The sequence below is a fragment of the Sebastes fasciatus genome, chromosome 17, assembly GCF_043250625.1.
Source record: "Sebastes fasciatus isolate fSebFas1 chromosome 17, fSebFas1.pri, whole genome shotgun sequence".
Classification (NCBI taxonomy): domain Eukaryota; kingdom Metazoa; phylum Chordata; class Actinopteri; order Perciformes; family Sebastidae; genus Sebastes; species Sebastes fasciatus.
This window is the reverse complement of record NC_133811.1, coordinates 30226512-30246219: the sequence shown is the minus strand read 5'-3', so window position 1 is coordinate 30246219 and position 19708 is coordinate 30226512. Positions and strand designations below refer to the sequence as shown.

At 39.8% G+C, this 19708-nt stretch overlaps 1 protein-coding gene and 3 long non-coding RNA genes across 7 annotated transcripts in view; 2 read left to right on the top strand and 2 right to left on the bottom strand.

The window, feature by feature from the left end:
- LOC141754421 (uncharacterized) overlaps positions 1-19708 on the bottom strand; it is an 87150-nt gene that overhangs the window by 33910 nt on the left and 33532 nt on the right. The gene's annotated exons all lie outside the window — the stretch shown is intronic.
- LOC141754400 (major histocompatibility complex class I-related gene protein-like) overlaps positions 787-19708 on the top strand; it is a 49872-nt gene continuing 30950 nt past the window's right edge. Inside the window, exons 1-2 of one of the 4 annotated variants that reach the window (XM_074613439.1) lie at positions 818-902; positions 4583-4849. In XM_074613439.1, the coding sequence (XP_074469540.1) occupies positions 833-902; positions 4583-4849 (337 nt within the window). In that variant the 5' untranslated portion in view covers positions 818-832. Of the gene's footprint in view, positions 903-4582; positions 4850-12353; positions 12513-19708 lie in introns of those variants that run through there. The other 3 variants (XR_012590623.1, XR_012590624.1, XM_074613440.1) reach the window with 3 other exon arrangements.
- LOC141754434 (uncharacterized) lies at positions 913-4135 on the top strand. The gene is made up of 2 exons (XR_012590647.1): positions 913-2718; positions 3419-4135. It is a non-coding gene; the product is annotated as an uncharacterized LOC141754434 (long non-coding RNA).
- On the bottom strand, positions 10524-11384 carry LOC141754419 (uncharacterized). The gene is made up of 2 exons (XR_012590633.1): positions 10930-11384; positions 10524-10877 (listed from the first exon to the last, which is right to left on the bottom strand). It is a non-coding gene; the product is annotated as an uncharacterized LOC141754419 (long non-coding RNA).

The window sequence follows — 19708 nt, the reverse complement described above, 5'->3', positions numbered from 1 at the left end:
TCTTACTGGCTCATATATAGTTTTACTTCTCTCTGTTCAGTAGTATATCAAGTATAAGTATATCACTCTGTAAATCCAGCTTCTCCGCTGCGCTCATCAGTCTCCGTCTTTTCCACACTCCACTGCGTCTCTCACCTGAGTGAGGAGGCGGGACTTGGAATGTTTTACACCAATAGCAGACAGTTATTTCACTTTGAACCAATAAGCTTATTTGTTGTCAAGTTTTTGACCGGTAGAACACATCCTGATGCAAAGTTAGAACTCTGAGCAAAAACGGAAATAAAATAAACAATAATAAATTAATTTCAGAATAAAAAAAAGAATGTGGTTATTTATTAAATAAAAGGAATTCTCAGTGAGGGAAATGTCTCTAAATGTTTTAGTAGCAACTGGTGATTATTCTTCTTCTTTAATGTGGGAGAGTGAAAAGTGAGCTTGCTGCAGAAACAGCCTCATCCATTTGTGCACATTTCATTCCATGAAGCTCCAAAAGGCGATAGAAGAGCTGAGCAGCAGAAGGTCAAATCCTCCTTTCATATGAGAACACAGGTGAGCGCGCAGAATAAAGCCCCGCGTGTCTCCCCATCCTCCTCCACAGGCTGAAAGAACATCATTCTACTTTCACTTTGACAACCTCAGTGGGTCACTTTTACCCGGTTCTAAGTGACGTTGATGCTCAGCTTAAATCCCCATTGGCTCAGATGGAGGTTGATGTCAGCGCCCCTTCTCGTCTCCTCATTTCAGCCCTGCTGCTCGAGCTGGAAGGACGGTATCAGAGGTATCAGAGTGTCTCCAGAATCAGAAAAAGTCGTCCTCCTATCAAAGCTTCAAGATGCGACAGGTCCCAATGGAGCCGTTGATTGTGACTCTCCTGACAATAAGCCTACATGGCGCGGCAGCAGGTCAGTTCAGACTGCTTATTGAAGTAGAACCAACGAGTCAGTTGATGGTTGTTTTCCTGCTGAAACCAAACAACTTCCTGCTTTGTTGCTACAATATTTAATATGGTTCACTAATGTGTGTGAACTAAACACTTCATACATTATTATTATTCACTCCCAACACCAAATAGAAACTGTCATCTGGAACCAAATAATACAGATTCCATGATTGAAAAGGAGCAAGAAGGAAATAATATTATATATTACCCTCTCTTAGTAAATAAATGATATTTAGAGAATAATTAGACAACACAGAAAAACACACATAATCAATAACAACCTACTGAACATTCATATCATCATCTATTTATATTCTTCAGTGATATAATATTTCATATAGTATATTATTCTATCTAATAATGCTTTAACGTAGTACCTCCATACTGAGTTGTGTTGGTTGGGTCAGATGACATCACACTGATAGTTCCATTGACTGTACTATATCATGCTGTTTAGTAGAGCTACACTGATAAATCACACCTCCATATTATTGGCTGATATCAGCTTATTGCAGATATATGGTATCGGTGTATATATCGGCTGATAAGTAACAAGAAACTGAAGTGCAGAAATGCCAAACTGAGTTTGAGCTCATTCATAAACAGTGTCTCCATCACATAGTTTGTCCTCCAGAGAGCACCAGTTCATTTGTAAACTGTGAAATGTCCCACTGAGTTCTACTGGTCACAAAACAACAACAACTAAGGAATCTGTATCAAGTTTGTCTGTTTATGTTCTGTGTCTCTATTCAAAATACTGTCGGCCCATATGTTGAATATTGATATCAGTGTCGGCCTCAAAAATCCAGCATCGGTCGGGCGATGCTGTTTAAGGATTTGATGTATTAACAGAATCACATTTATTCTTGGACAGATTTGTTAAACATCTTTCAGTGCAGAATATTTAAAGTTCAGCTTAACACAGAAATATGAGCTAGATGCATTCAGACAGGAGAGGACAGTAGAGGACAGTAGAGGACAGCAGAGGACAGTAGAGGACAGCAGAGGACAGGAGAGGACAGTAGAGAACAGCAGAGGACAGTAGAGTAGAGGACAGTAGAGGACAGTAGAGGACAGGAGAGGACAGTAGAGGACAGCAGAGGACAGTAGAGGACAGTAGAGAACAGCAGAGGACAGTAGAGTAGAGGACAGTAGAGACCAGTAGAGGACAGTGGAAGACAGCAGAGGACAGTAGAGGACGGTAAAGGACATTAAAGGACAGCAGAGGACAGCAGAGGAGAGCAGAGGAGAGCAGTGGACAGTAGAGGACAGCAGAGGACAGTAGTGGACAGTAGAGGACAGCAGAGGACAGTAGAGTAGAGGACAGTAGAGACCAGTAGAGGACAGTAGAGGACAGTGGAAGACAGCCGAGGACAGTAGAGGACAGTAGAGGACAGCAGAGGACAGCAGAGGACAGTAGAGGACAGTAGAGGACAGCAGAGGACAGCGGAGGATAGAGGACAGCGTAGGACAGCAGAGGACAGTTAAGGAGTTTAGAGGACAGTGGAGGAGAGTAGAGGACAGCAGAGGACAATAGAGGACAGCAGAGGACAGTTGAGGACAGCAGGGGACAGCAGCGGATAGTAGAGGACAATAGAGGACAGCAGAGGACAGCAGGGGACAGCAGCGGATAGTAGAGGACAGCAGAGGACAATAGAGGACAGGGGAAGACAGTGAATGACAATGGAGGACAGCATAGGACAGCGGAGGACAGCATAGGACAGCAGAGGACAGCAGAGTAGAGGACAGCAGAGGACAGCAGTGGACAGTAGAGGACAGTAGAGGACAGCAGGGGACAGCAGGGGACAGCAGAGGACAGTAGAGTAGAGGACAGTAGAGACCAGTAGAGGACAGTAGAGGACAGTGGAAGACAGCAGAGGACAGTAGAGGACAGTAGATGACAGTAGAGGAGAGCAGAGGAGAGCAGTGGACAGCAGAGGACAGTAGAGGACAGCAGAGGACAGCAGGGGACAGCAGCGGATAGTAGAGGACAATAGAGGACAGCAGAGGACAGCAGGGGACAGCAGCGGATAGCAGAGGACAGTAGAGGACAGTAGAGGACAGCAGAGGACAGTAGAGGACAGTAGAGGACAGCAGATGATAGCAGAGGACAGTAGAGGACAGTAGAGGACAGCAGAGGACAGTGGAGGACAGCAGTAGAGGACAGCAGAGGACAGCAGAGGATAGCGGAGGACAGCGGAGGACAGCAGAGTAAAAGATAGTAGAGGATAGCAGAGGACAGTGGATGACAGCAGAAGACAGCAGAGAGCAACAGAGGACAGCATGGGACAGTAGAGGACAGTAGAGGACAGCAGGGGACAGTAGAGGACAGTAGAGAACAGCGGAGAACAACGGAGGACAGTAGAGGACAGCGGAGGACAGCAGAGGACAGGGGAGGACAGTAGAGGACAGCAGAGGACAGCGGAGGACAGTAGAGGACAGTAGAGGACAGCGGATGACAGTAGAGGACAGCGGAAGACAGAGGACAGCAGAGGACAGTGGAGGACAGCAGAGGACAGTAGAGGACAGTAGAGGACAGCAGAGGACAGTGGAGAACAGAGGACAGCGGAGGACAGCAGAGGACAGTAGAGGACATTAGAGGACAGCAGAGGACAGTGGAGGACAGAGGACATCGGAGGACAGTAGAGGACAGTGAAGGAGTTTAGAGGACAGTGGATGAGAGTAGAGGACAGCAGAGGACAGCAGAGGATAATAGAGGACAGTGGGAGACAGTGGATGACAGTGGATGACAGTGGATGACAGTGGATGACAGCATGGGACAGCAGAGGACAGTAGAGGACGGTAGAGGACAGCAGAGGAAAATAGAGGACAGTGGAAGACAGTGAATGACAATGGAGGACAGCAGACGACAGCAGAGGAGAGTAGAGGACAGTAGAGGACAGCAGAGGAGAGTAGAGGACAGTAGAGGACAGCAGAGGACAGTGGAGGACAGCGGAGGACAGCAGAAGACAGTAGAGGACAGCAGAGGACAGCAGAGGAAGGTAAAGGACAGTAGAGGACAGCAGAGGACAGCAGGGGACAGCAGAGGACAGCAGAGGACAGTAAAGGACAGCAGAGGACAGCAGAGGACAGTAGAGGACAGTAGAGGACAGCAGAGGACAGCAGAGGACAGTAGAGGACAGTGGCAGACAGTAGAGGACAGTAGAGGACAGTAGAGGACAGTAGAGGACAGTAGAGACAGACTTCAAACTAATGTGATAATGAGGAGTGTGAACTACTAATGATGCATCCTGAAGAATAAATGACTCCACTAACTGGAAACTAAACTGGACTTTCTCTTCACATTGAGATATCCAGCACTAGATACAAATAAATCAATAAATGATGTCTGTTTTTACAAACTGCTTTCTATCAATGAATGTCAGCTACACAACTGTATGACCTAAATATGAGACTCCTTTATATTTTATTTCAGAATTAAAACAGTTTTCAAGACTAAATCATCAGAAATATTAAAGAGTGTCTGGAACTAAATATATTTATATATTTATTGACTACACAGAGATTATTAGGATGTCTTGTAGTTCTTTTTGATTCTGTGTTCAGAGAAATAACGTTGTTCAGTGATTTATAAAAATATGATATAAAAACTGAAATCATGACGTTAACTTTCTCTTCCAGTGATTCACTCTATGAAGAATTTCTTCACTGGATCTACTGGAGTCCCAAACTTCCCAGAGTTTGTGGGTGTTGGGTTGGTTGATGAAGTTGAGATAGTTCACTATGACAGTAACACCAGGAGAGCAGAACCCAAACAGGACTGGATGAACAACATCATAAAAGATGATCCTCAGTACTGGGAGACACAGACTGAGATCTCTAAGGGTCACCAGCAGGTCTTCAAAGTCAGCATTGACATTCTAAAGCAGCGCTTCAACCAAACTGGAGGTTTGTTCATGTTTCACTTTCTACTGATAAAATGTTGTTTCTATTTTCATCCTGTATTTTAGTGAACAGATGTTACCACACACACAGTGTTTCTGTCCATCCCATAATAACCAGCAGAGATGATGAACCCTTTGTCTCCACTAGATTAGATCAGAATCAGTCTACTGAACTGCCCACAGTGAGTTGGTCCATAAGAACTCTGCTGCAGGAACCTGTTTATCACAACAGTTTTACAACCCACAGCTGATAGAGGAACATTACTGCCTGCTGGTTTCTTAAAGTACGGAGCAGGACTGTAAATGGGCCGCAGGCTGCTTCTGCTGGGTCCTCATATGAGAGGAGTAGCAGGAGGTTTTAATAATACTTTTATCATTTAATAATATTTTTAATTAATTATAATTCTTGACATTTTATAGTGTAAACTATTTATTGATTTATTCATAGTCATGACATAATCAATAATCACAAGAATAATAACTTTTATCCTTGAATATATGTTAAAACTACAGATTAGATTAGATTACCTTTACATGACCACAGTGTGTCTATGATACAGTATTTAATTTTTAATTTATCAAGAAGATCATCAAACATGTTCTAGATCAGGTTTCTCAATATGAGAATTTGCTGCTTTTCTCAGTTTTTTTTATCATTTTATATTAAATCCTGTTCAGTGTTGTTCAGACAACAGAAGCAATTTATAGATTTCATCTGAAGATCTCAGAACTTGACGGGCATTTTCACTATTTTTTGTCATTTTACAGTGTAAATTTATTGATTAATTGAAAACTAGTCATTACATAATCAACAATGACAAGAATAATTACTTTGAACCCTAAATATGGAGTATAATTCAGATTAGATTTAATTAACTTTACTTGACCACAGTGGATAAACATATATAGTGCTGAAACCATTAATCGATTAGTTGATCAACAGAAAATTAATTGACACAAACTTTGATAATCAAATAATCATTCAAGACTTGAATGGTGTAATGTTCAGTCCAGGATCAGGTTTAATGTGAGTCTGCTAGTCAGGACTCTGTTCCTGCAGCTCACATGAAGCCACAGCACCACAAACAGCTGTTACAGTTGACTGACAGCTGATCCAGATGTGATCAGCTGCTGCTGTCATCAGAAACGGACGTCGCTTCACGTGAGGCTTCAGAGGAAACGACCGTCCCATGTCGCTTAAATCGTATTTCCTCGTTTCCTCTCTCCTCGCATGGTTTCCTTGCGTCTCTCCATGCTTCCCTGGTGGGAGGGACTAAGACGCAAGGATGAGACGCAAGTGAGGGAAACAGGGATGCAATTAAGAGCTTTGGGATGCAGCTAAGGAAACCATGCGAGGAGAGAGGAAACGAGGAAATACGTTTTAAGAGACATGAGACGGTCGTTTCCTCTGAAGCGTCACGTGAAGCTACTTCCGTTTCTGATGACAGCAGCAGCTGATCACATCTGGATCAACTGTCAGTCGGCTTTAACAGCTGTTTGTGTCTGAACTGTACTAATACTAATAAAGACAAGTGCTCTTTATATTATTTATTCATTATTAGCGTCTGTAGTTATTGATATTCTGATTTTGAGTTCATTATTTAATAACCCAGAATATGACTGTGGTGTCTTTTGAACACTGGATATTATTTATTGTGCTAAAGGGAAAATGTAAATGATGTAACTCATATCAAACCCGACGTTCAGGAATCATCAGCCTCATGTGACTGAATGGAAATGATGATAAATGATGTAAAAGGTGTTTGTTGCTGACAGACAGACTCTCCTTCTCTCTCTGACTTTAATAGTTTCATAAATAAAAGTTAACGGGGGAAATAACAGATCATGAAAAGAAAAAACATTACAATAAATGCAGAAAGTTATTTTTAAGTCAGTTTGTCAGGTTTTATAAACCCCTCTGACTGTCAGGCTGCTTCACTGACGCTGTGTGAAGGAGAGATACTGCAGGTCCTTCTGCTGCTGCTCAGAGCTTCAGTTAACACACATTATAACTAGATGGTGAATCAGAAGACAACTAAACTATAAAACGTTTAATCTGTGATCTGTTTTCACTCCGGTATGAAACTCAGTGATGTTGAGAGGTAAAGTTATCAGATCAGTCTGATCGGCAGCAGCGTCCAATCAGTAACTGATATCCAGTAAGGGGGCGTGTCGGTCGGTAAAAGACTTCCGTGGAAGATACACTGGTGTATCCTCGCTCATAGCTCCTCGATCCTCGATCCTCGATCCTCGCTCCTCGATCCTCGATCCTCGATGCACAAATAAGAGTTTTGGGACGGTCTTCAAGATGGCGCACCAGAACAACTTCCGGTTCAGGCGAGGATCGAGGAGCGAGGAAATGAAAATTAAGAGCTTTGGGATGCAGCTTCTGTCTCTCTCCAAGACGTCCACACTGTCCACATGATGATTGGCTGTAAGTGTCTTTCATGGAGCCAATAACAGCAGGAGGTGTAGATCCTCTGTCTTGGTGTCTGTGGATCAGTGTGTCTCTGTGGTAAAGATGTGATATCAACTGATAATAGATGACTGGGCTGTGATCTCACTCTGGTTTAATGCCGTCTCTGTCTCTCTCTCTCAGATGTCCACATTTACCAGACGATGGTTGGCTGTGAATGGGACGATGAGACTGATGAGGTTAAAGGTTATTTTCAGTATGGTTATGATGGAGAAGACTTCATATCATTTGACCTGAAGACAGAGACATGGGTCGCTCCAAAACAACAGGCTGTCATCACCAAACACAAGTGGGATAATGACAAAGCTTTTATAGCACAGACTAAACACTACCTCACCCAGATTTGTCCTGAGTGGGTGAAGAAGTATGTGAACTATGGGAGGAGCGTTCTGCTGAGAACAGGTAGAATCACATGACCTGAACAATCTTCATATGTCTCCTCTGTTTCTAAGCAACAGTAACATTACAGTACATGTCACCAACATACAGAGACCCACAGCGTCTCTCTTTACACACATTTCTCTTTCTTTCATTTTCTCTCACCTCTCTCACACTTTGGTATCGACACCAAATAACGTCCCATTGCTCACAGACTACTTGACCAGTAATGAGAATAGTTTGATCCCTGAACAGATACAGGTGTCTGCTAACAATTTATATCAAGTTTGTTTTAGATCTAAACCCGAACGTGAAAGACACAATTTAGATAAATGTACAAGGAGTGCATTTTCACAAATTCTGCCTCCCCGGGACGGTTGGGACATCTTGTTCTGGACTAAACAAATATCATTTAAATTGAATAAATGCAGTCTAAATATTAACACCTTATATTTAAAAAGTCTCTGTCCCTACTGTCCCCCTGTCCCAACCGACCCCGCTCTCCCCTATATGTTACGAAGGCATTTAAAACACATCAAACAGGAATGCTAATATTAATATGCAGTAAATAATAATACTGTTGTCTTTACTCTCCAGAGCTTCCCTCAGTGTCTCTCCTCCAGAAGACTCCCTCCTCTCCAGTCAGCTGCCACGCTACAGGTTTCTACCCTGACAGAGCCGCACTGTTCTGGAGGAAAGATGGAGAGGAGCTTCATGAGGACGTGGACCTCGGAGAGATCCTCCCCAACCACGATGGAACCTTCCAGATGAGTGTTGACCTGAAACTTTCATCAGTCCCACCTGAAGACTGGAGGAGGTACGACTGTGTGTTTCAGCTCTCTGGTGTGAAGGACGATCTCGTCACCAGACTGGACAAAGCAGTGATCATGACCAACAGAGGTGGACTGTCACTGTCCTGCAGTTCATGTAGTTTTATGTGGATGGGAAGTTGTGTTGTCAGTTTCTATTACCTAGTTTTTTATATATAATTTTAAGGTTTAGATCAGTATTAAATAGGGATGTCACGAGAACCGATACTTCGGTACCAAGTCGATGCCAAAATTCTAAAAAAGTGACGGTACTCTTTTTCTACCGTACCGAAGGTACCGTACGATGCCTGTAATGGTCGTTGGTAGGGATGTGACGGTGAGGAAAATTAACCCACCGGTTAATAAACTTGTGACAACACCGGTGTTACCGATAACACCGGACATTTTACAAGAAAAGAAGACGGTCAACATGTGCAGAGCGCTGACTCTGATCTTTACCGTCGGGTGGCGGTGTGTCTGGCCTCTGGTAGAGCTTTTTCTGAGGGGCTCAGCTGCGGGGGTCTACGTGGCGCCGCTGATCCGTGCACACCGACTGTGACGGCTCCATCCACCTCATGGCGATTACCTCATTAACGTTAAGGTTCCCTTATAGCGTTGGGATTAAACGTGAAATATTGCCAAATAGGTGCGTTTGCTTTTCACTTCGACAACAAATCCTCTGCCTCCTACTACTGCTACTCTGAGCCGATGGACCAGATGCATTCACGGTCAGTATGTAGTGTCCGTCGTCTGTCTATCGATTGATAGCACGCCGCTGATACGCCAAAATGAACAAAATGGGTCAATTCTTTTTATATATTACTTAAAAGCAACATGCCTCTGATTTTTGTAACGTTCAAATGTTTTTAATAAAAGAGTACGTGTTGAATTACAGTTCAGGGGATTTATTATTGTTGTTTTGTTTTTTTACCGTGGTAGCGAATTTGGTATCGAGAATCGTGGAAATTCACTGGTTTTGGTATCGACTACTAGATTTCTGGTACCGTGACATCCCTAGTATTAAACTTATGCACGTTCTCCTCTGGACCCGGAGTTATTACCACCATTTCTGTTGTGCTGCCTGTCCACTGTTTACTTAGCTTTGATTAATATAGAAACATATCAATAATCAAATAGACAAAACACAATTTCATTGTCTTTGGTTTCTATTTTGAGTTCTTTTCTACCACCTTTGTAAATTAATTTCAGATTTTAAATCGTAAAAAAGTTTTTTAAAAACTATTTTAATGTGTAGCCACAGTTCAGAGATTATAGGTGCTGTATTGACTGAACTACCGGACAGTTTTAGAAGATGAGTAGACAGGATTATTTAGTAACTGGATGAATGTATGTGTCTATCAGTAAATCAGTCAGAATAAAGTCTATTGGCCAACTATGCTGACAGTCAACAAGTAGTTTGAATAAGATTGTCAGAAGCTCTCATTGTGCAAAATCATGTAAGTCAATGTAAGTCTATGGGTAAAAGTATTTTTGTTGGAAGTTGTAGTAACACCGTTTGGCCACGAACATTTGGATCAACGGCCAACGCCCTTCCTGGTTTGCATCAGGGGAGTCTCAAAAAACCCACACACAGATGCAGTGAAGTTCACACATGACCAGCAGTTTGTAAATGCAGGTTCAACAGTTTGTATATAAATGTAACAACATCCAAATGTGTTTCTGAGGAAAACATGTAAATACTTTTAAGTATATATATTTTTGGATTTCTATTACATGTATTTAAAACAAGACATATATAGATATATAGATATACAATGATAACTATGTGCAATGAAAAATATTTTTGTGGAGAGAGTCATTTATATATAAATCACAAAATACATTTGTGAATCCTTCTGTACGCATTTGTTAATATTGAGACTGATCTGATCATCTGACTGATTTTGTGCTGAAGGACTTCTTCCTGCAGTGTTTGCTGAGGACTAACGATGTGTTTCTGACCTTACAGCTGTAAACAACCCTGAGGTCTTGGAGGAAACTGAATTCAGAATCAGAAAAAAAGTGTAATTTCCTCTGATAAAATATTAGTTTAAATGTTGGTAAATCAAATGAGGATGATTATTTTTGGAGAGAAATAAAACAATGAAATCATCACAGAACTCTTCATACATAATAAAGACTAAACAATAAATCCACCATAGTTACAGTTTGATGCTTCTGCTGTTGGGGTTTTCTGCTTAGTGGCAACACAAACGTTAATTTACAGATATAGACACCATAGAAATATTTCTATGATAGACACACACACACATCCACGTACACTCAGGTCTGTCAATATGATGATATATACCTTGAGATAACAGATAGTCAATACTGCTAATCAATCAGCAGCATCCAGTGATGATCCCCTATACACACACACACACACACACATACACACACACACACACACACACACACACACACACACACACACACACACACACACACACACACAATAGAAACATCAGTTCAACATTTATTTTCCAGTTGTGTAAATAGTTTGTTTGATCATTTCTTTAAAAACTGATCAATTTTGAAGATCTTGTTTTTCCAAAGCAAATAATAATTTATGTCTTTGAGGTTTTTCTTAATTAATCAGGAGTGTGTTGTCGTTTCATAATATCTGTTGATCTGTTTTGACACATTAATATATTTTAATGTTAGCTGATCTTCTAAAGGGTTGTGGGATGTTTGAAGCTTCTCAGCACACTGATAGAAATGTTCTTGTAAATATTTCCTGCTAGTATTTTTGGGACAAGAGACGATTTCTCTCTTAGTTTTATAAACGTAAAGAAATTGAACAGCGATGCTCAAAATCCCGTCTTGTGTTGGGTTAAGTAGATGAACGTTGAATGAAGTTGCTCTGCTGTTTCACTCCTTTTGTTCTGTTTTGCTTTTCAATAAAATCCCAATATTCCAAAGTTCTGTCTTTTTGTGATTCCATATATATGCTCACACATCTGTGACTGTAGATACAATAATATGAATATTGTAGCTGTGGACGTCAATATTTGATTTCTATCACAGAGACATAATTATTTTAACCAAAGGAAATGTAAAATAGATCAAGAATAGAAGATATGACAATATGTTTTGATTTGTTTAATAAACACAGACATGAAACTCTCCAGATAACACTAATGATCTGGAACAGGCAGAAGCAGTGAGTCCCAATGAACCTACCCACAATGCAACTTGATTAACTCCTTTTTTATATCTCTGCTGAACCCTGCTGTTTTGACTGTACCCCAGTCAAAAGCACCACTATTCCACCTGCAGTCTTAAGAGATGGAACAATTTATTGAGTTCTAAAATAATATATATATATATGTATATGTATATACATATATATATATATATATATATAAATGTTTTTTTTCTTCAGATGACATTAATTACATAATTTTTATTAAAATGTATGAAGCATTTTATGGGAACTCCTGTCCCACAACTGTGATATTATATTATATGATATGATATTACGTCAAATTATTGATGGTTTTCTGAAGACAATGAATAATTGTAACAGAATTGTGTTACAATATGTTATTATTATTATATATAATGACAAAAACCTAAATATTAAATAGGATGACGTTAAATAACAACAAAACATATTGTAACATAATTGTTACCATTATACATTGTCTTTAGAAAACCAACAATAACTTGATGAAGTCATATTTATGACTTTATATACATTATGTGCTGCTGTTTGTCTCCTGTTCTGTAGTTTTTCTGTCAATATATAGTGTCACTTCCCACTGAAAACCTGTGTTGTTCAATCTCACCTAGTAACTCATGATGAGTCATGACGCACAGCCAATGTGGAGTTTTCTAATGGTCAGAATGAAGCTGCTGCGCATGTTGGAAGGAACCAGAAGAAGACGGAGAAGGAGAGGAGTAACATCGTGGTGAATTTCTCTTCTCGGTGTTTCTTTATGTGAACAAAATGAGGAAAGTTATTTTGCTGCTGTGCCTCTGCCACGCTGCATCCGCAGGTAAGATTTACTAACAACGTTTAGTAGTTATAATAACTTTACTGTAAGTCACTTTGAAGAGCTTCATTAACACCAGTTATTTATAATAATTGAGATACATTCATTCATAATGTTTCATCAGGTAATAATAATATATTGTAGTCATATATTTAACCTAGATCTTATTTGACTGATAGACAAATAAGATCTAGGTTAAATATATGATAGCAAATTGACTCCGCTCCGGAGGGATATTAGCTCTGAGACGAATCCGCAAAACGGGTCCGGATAGGAGTCCACTTGCACGGCGGGACGGATCCGTAACAGATACGGATCACGGATCCAGACCAGATCTGGCCCGGACACTGCCCGTATCCGCTCACAAATGAGCTCATCCAGCCCGGATCCGATTTGGACCCGTTCATGAAGTGGCTCATTCGGTCCGGACCCGTTCCGGATCCCTTATTAAAAATGTCTCTGGCCAAAACTAGCCACAGAAATATAAAAAATCCAGCTGACCAACATCTAGATTGCTCTATAAAAGCTTGAAGACTTCTTATAACCAGTCTGCCTTTATTATTAATAAAACATTCAATTCATTTAAAACTTGAAAACATCTGAACCTCTTCTTTTAGCCCCCCTGTGGTTCTCCAGGTAAATGCTTTTACTGTGAAGCAGAAGTAGGACAATTGGGTTATTAGCAGTAACTTAATAGCTCTGCTACTGCTGTAAGAGAGCCAGCAGTTATCAGTGAGGCTCATGTCAGATACAATTAGTTACGCTGAGAAACATAAATGCATAGTTTCTGTAAATCCCGTCTGTAGTTTTATCCAAAGGTGGACTCTGCCTTACCACCGTGGCCCGGGTTCAAATCTGACCTGGGGCCCTTTGCTGCATGTTAACCCCTCTCTCTCCCCCTTTCCAGCACATCTGTCCTGACTATCTAATAAAGAGAAAAAGCCAAAAAATAATGTAAAAACAGAGGTCATTAGACTGTAAATGCATTGAATAGGTGATACTGGAAAAAGGATATGCTTCCATAAATAGTATAAAATCCTTTTTTTATTTAATGAAAATCTTAATGAACACAGTAAGGAACACCTTGAGGGAATTTCATCACATCTGGTAAAAACATCCACTTGAACTGAAGAATGAACTGATTAGAATTTGGTGGTCAAGCTCACAAATCATGTTTCTGGTCACAACTCAAGAATTAATATTGTAATTATGGCAATTTCATAAAAAGATGAAGTAATGACATGCAGCTCAGGACTGTGTGTCAAGTTCTTCTAGTCAATAATAAGAAATAAAAATCAATGAATGAATGAATTAAAATGAATAGTAAAAGTGTATAAGTGTTTAGAATGATAGAAGTGACAATACAGTACAATGAAATGGCTACTATGGGGACTAACATCATCACACATAAATCTCAGCTTAACAGTGATACCCAATTTATATAATTCTAAAAAGATTGTTTAGGGACCCCAGTATGCAGAAATATTCAAATACACCTTTTTAGAAAAGGAGACAATAACACATTTAAACTGCATTCAAAAACCTGCATGTGATTATCATGAAGTGGGCATGTCTGTAAAGGGGAGACTCGTGGGTACCCATAGAACCCATTTACATTCACTGATCTGGAGGTCAGAGGTCAAGGGACCCCTTTGAAAATGGACAAGACAGTTTTTCCTCACCAAAATTTAGCCCAACTTTGGAGTGTTATTTAGCAATCTTCTGGACATGGCAGCATGACATGGTTGGTATCAATAGAGTCCTTAGGTTTTTCTAGTTTCATGTGATATATGTAGCTCTAAAACTGAACCTGCTACAGCCTCAGAAAGACAGTAAAGTTGGGTCTCAGAGGGTTAACAGGATGATGAGGATCAGCGGATCCCGGATAGAGGAGTAATGTCTACTAACAATTGTAATGTAAACAGGAAAGTCAGAATCTACCAGAAATGTGCACTTGCACGTATCTTGGCCAATTGAGTGGTTTGCCGGATAAAGTTGTGTTACAGCAAAACTTGAGCCTGGTTCCACTTTTTAGCCAGACATAACCTGCAATGTTTTCTGAAGCCCCCTGCATTGGCCCCCACCCTGATGTGTCGATGCAGTGGTCTCAATCAAATTAATGATCATGGCTGTGTTTTTCCTCATGAGTGCTGATGTCTGTTTGAACACTGCCTAAGACTGCTGAGTGACTTCAAATTGATTTTAATATTTATTACAATTGCTTACTCAGGAGCAACGTCTTCGATGCCATCTGGCTGAAAGACTTTTTCCCATTTATCTCTTTCCAATTTCTCCTCCTCCCAACATCATCATGGAACATGTGGGCAAGGATGTTCCATGTCACACGTTTTGTGTCATGGCCCCCGATGGTTGCCAGGGAGGAAATCTAAAATGGAACAAAAAAAGTCCTGTCAATATCTTATAATTTACAGAATGTTTTTAAAATGTATTTTTATCAGACAGTGTATAAATATCCAGTGTTAATTACATACGTTTTCTTCTCAAGACCCAAGGGAGATGTCCTCCTATATGAAGACAACATTTTGAGCCTAATTGTAGTGCATTACCTCTACCCTATTCCACTCTCAGGATGTGTGTGTGTGTGTGTGTGTGTGTGTGTGTGTAACAGAGGTTTAAATGTAAACTGTGCCAGATCTATGTTATAAAACCAAGACTACAAGAATGTTTCTCTCTTTAGTCTCAAAAAACCTATATAGTTGTTCATATGAAAAGCATCATTTAATGTATTGGAGTAGTCTGTGCATGTTTATATTACTATGGTTTTGTGTTTGAATGAATCTGACATTTATTACAAAATTAATAACTACTGTCCAACAACCTCTGTTTCCTCTCTGCTAGACATTCAATATTAAAACTACACTCAAAATTTAATCTGGTAAAGCACAAGATATGGCCAAATGTATTAATAGGAAGATCTGGTAATAGAGTGTAACCGTAGGCTTTGCGTCAAAGCAAGGGTCTACTCCCTTCGTCGCTGCATCTTTAAATCCTTTAATGTTCTAGAGAACTACTTAAAGGTAGAATATGTAACAGTTAAACACAACACATTCACAGTTGGCCCCTCAACAAGAGAGGGAGGGAGGGAGAGCCGCGATGGTGGAGCGAGCTATAGCACGAATAAAGAGAGGGATATCGGCGTTAGTGAGTACAAAGCGGTAATTCAGAGAAATAAAACGTTATTGCTGAAGCCCAGAAACTTCCTGAACACAGCAAAATAATAAGAAAAGAGAAAATACAGGGAGAGGGCTGCAGGGTCTCTGTAGATAGACACCACCACACACTTTTAGTGGGTCAGAAGATTTAGAGGGATTACATATTATCAGTCTATACATTGTTTTTTAAATAATTGATGCATATTATACCTTTAAGATGTGGAAGAAAGATTTTCGGGGCTTTAAACTGAACAAAACCTCAGATTCTACTCTATAATGTAATGTCACATTAAATTGGATTGACATGATAACGAAACAAACAAACAAAAAAACTCACCACCCTCTGCTTCAGCTGAGAATTGGCAGGATCTTTAAGCCACTCCTCAAAATTCTCCACTTCCTCCATTTCCTCCTCACTGTCATCATCCGAGTCCCCAAAGAAATGACTATGAAGTGGGATGGAAAAATAACCATGCTCAGCTGTCAACATAATGTTATCTTGATTTGCAGACTCCCTTATTAATAATATCATAAATGTTTTCACTGGCTAAAGAACTCAAGTTGTAAACTAGTGTAAAAGGTCAAGAATGCCATGATGGTTGTGTTAGGAATATTCTGCATGCACAGTTCTGCCTTAAAGGGATGCTTAGTCAATTTTCAACCAGCTGTGTCATCGAAGTGTCAGCTCCGTTCTCTTTATACATCCCCCTATAGTTATAGCGTCGGCCACGTTTGACCACGGAGATGAGAGCAACGGCCGGCTTGACCGCATGTTACTGCAATACGATAACGTTTCCTGTCCGTGACAGAGTTAGCGTGCAGCTTTAGCCGTGATGTCTAGCTCTGCTTTTCCTGCAATGTGTGAAACCCAAAGTGTTTCCATACTTTACTGGATGTTTAGTGTTTACCACGCTGGATTTAACATGTGAGGGTGCAGGTCGTATCCACACAGACCCTCCAACACTTTATACTTCATCGTTTCGGCTCACGGCGGCTGGCTAGTTTGTCTTGGTCAGGGCCTATTGAAGGAGGCTGGGACACAGGCGGACATGGGTCTTGGGGTATGACACATGCGCAGTGTAACTGAAGCTGCGGTCGTGCGTTGCGATTGGTTCAATTTCGGCGAGCGCAGACCAGATTTTACTGCACATGTGTTATACCCCAAAGATATGACGCGTTGATGGCGCATGACAAAGCCTCTTTCCTTCTACCTCCACATAGACTCAAATGAAGCAAATATATTGATTCTGGCATTAAAAAAAATCTATTTCAGAATTATAAAAGAAAAAAGAAAAGAAAAAAAAGCAATACATAGTTTTTTTCTGACCCCTAATACTTACATCGGCTTTGGCCTTCTCTTTGATTGAACTTCCTGATTGACTTCTGACTGTAAATCTGACGTGTTGCACGTCAGGGATTTTTTTAAGAGATGATGTGCCTCAAAGTAATGATCTAAAAATGAAATGTGTCACACGTCACTTGAGTTTCAAAGTAACAATATACAAAAGAACAGAGTTATAGATATATATATTTTTGAGAATTAGCATACCACATGACTTTACAACTCTGACATCGTAGCTTTGCCAGTAAGGTCCAGGCTCCTCAGCTTTCCTTACTGCCCTGTCGACTCTTTCGTCATTTTTGTAGTTTGGCCAAAAGGTGACACCGTCGGTGCACCAGTTTTCTGGCACCACTGCCACAGTTTTGTTCTCCAGAAACTCTCTTATGTGAAACATCCTTAACTGAGAAGGAAAAAAACAAACAGCACCATTAATCACAGAAATGATGATCAAGCTCCTCTTATCTGAAATAATTTACTTATTTCTATTCTCTGACAACTTTTTAATTATTTCCTAACACATTAACATTTTGAAGTGTTTTTTGGCACTTGAATTTACACTTGAAGGTTTGATAAATAAGTACAAATGTTTTAGTAGTTCATTTGGGTGTGAAAACATTAGGTATAGTGTATAACATGTAATAACTGAACAGTAATAATAGGTTTGGTGTACACATTGAAGACAAGCAACTTATACAAAGTACTTACAGTCAATTATTATCCCGTTTCACATAGACTGTCGTGTTTGTGCTGATCCTGATGTTCTAGATACTTACATTTTATTGTCTTTTTACACGTTTATTTATTTTATGATTGTATATTATCTGTAGTGGGTGGTGTATCTGTATTGTCTGTTATATTGTGTTTTATGGTATTGTGAAGTATATTTTTGTAGGAGCCATGTATTTCTTTGTGGTATTGTATTTGTGTAATATGCCTCCAGGCACTAGGGGGTGTAAGAGAGTCGCTTTTTAAGTTGTTAGAGCTCACAGTAATAATGAAACAAGGTGCTTTGGAGCTTTGCTTATTGTATGTCTAAACAACATTTACCAATTAGCAGCCAGTAGCAGCTAAAAGTGTTGGACTTTAGTCACCATAGTTTTCTTAAATATTTGCTTCTTGTCCTCTGGGAATTGGTACTAATGTAAAAAAAAAAAAAATAAGAAAAAGATTTGAAAAATTCCATTTAAAAAACCTGATATAATTTTTTTTTTTTAATTTAAGAAAAATAATATTATTCACAGATATTTACCACAGAGCATTTTCACTTTTCTTCACCCCCCACTGCCTAGACAAAATAACGTATAATAATATATCTACACAGGGAATGACAGTTCAAAATTAAGATTTAAAATAAATAAATAAATAAATACATACAATAATGTAAATAACCAAAAGCAAAAATGAATAAAGAAATAAAACAAAAATAAAATATAAAGACAGAAATAAAGAATAAAAAAATCCAGCAAACACATAATTAATAAAATAAAACATACATACAGATTAATTAATTTAACATTTTGCATAGGAAAATATATAAATAAATGATATTTAGAGAATAATTAGACAACACAGAAAAACACACATAATCAATAACAACCTACTGAACATTCATATCATCATCTATTTATTTTCTTCAGTGATATACTATTTCATATAGTATATTATTCTATCTAATAATGCTTTAACGTAGTACCTCCATACTGAGTTGTGTTGGTTGGGTCAGATTACATCACACTGATAGTTCCATTGACTGTACTATATCATGCTGTTTAGTAGAGCTACACTGATAAATCACACCTCCATATTATTTGCTGATATCAGCTTATTGCAGATATATGGTATCGGTGTATATATCGGCTGATAAGTAACAAGAAACTGAAGTGCAGAAATGCCAAACTGAGTTTGAGCTCATTCATAAACAGTGTCTCCATCACATAGTTTGTCCTCCAGAGAGCACCAGTTCATTTGTAAACTGTGAAATGTCCCACTGAGTTCTACTGGTCACAAAACAACAACAACTAAGGAATCTGTATCTGTTTGTCTGTTTATGTTCTGTGTCTCTATTCAAAATACTGTCGGCCCATATATTGAATATTGATATCAGTGTCGGCCTCAAAAATCCAGCATCGGTCGGGCGATGCTGTTTAAGGATTTGATGTATTAACAGAATCACATTTATTCTTGGACAGATTTGTTAAACATCTTTCAGTGCAGAATATTTCAAGTTCAGCTTAACACAGAAATATGAGCTAGATGCATTCAGACAGGAGAGGACAGTAGAGGACAGTAGAGGACAGCAGAGGACAGCAGAGGACAGCAGAGGACAGCAGAGGACAGCAGAGAACAGTAGAGGACAGCAGAGGACAGCAGAGGACAGTAGAGGACAGTAGAGGACAGTAAAGGACAGCGCAGGACAGCAGAGGACAGCAGAGGACAGTAGAGGACAGCAGAGGACAGCAGAGGACAGCAGAGGACAGTAGAGAACAGTAGAGGACAGCAGAGGACAGCAGAGGACAGTAGAGGACAGTAAAGGACAGCGCAGGACAGTAGAGGACAGTAGAGGACAGCAGAGGACAGCAGAGGACAGTAGAGGACAGTACAGGACAGCAGAGGACAGCAGAGGACAGTAGAGGACAGTAGAGGACAGCAGAGGACAGTAGAGGACAGTAGAGGACAGCAGAGGA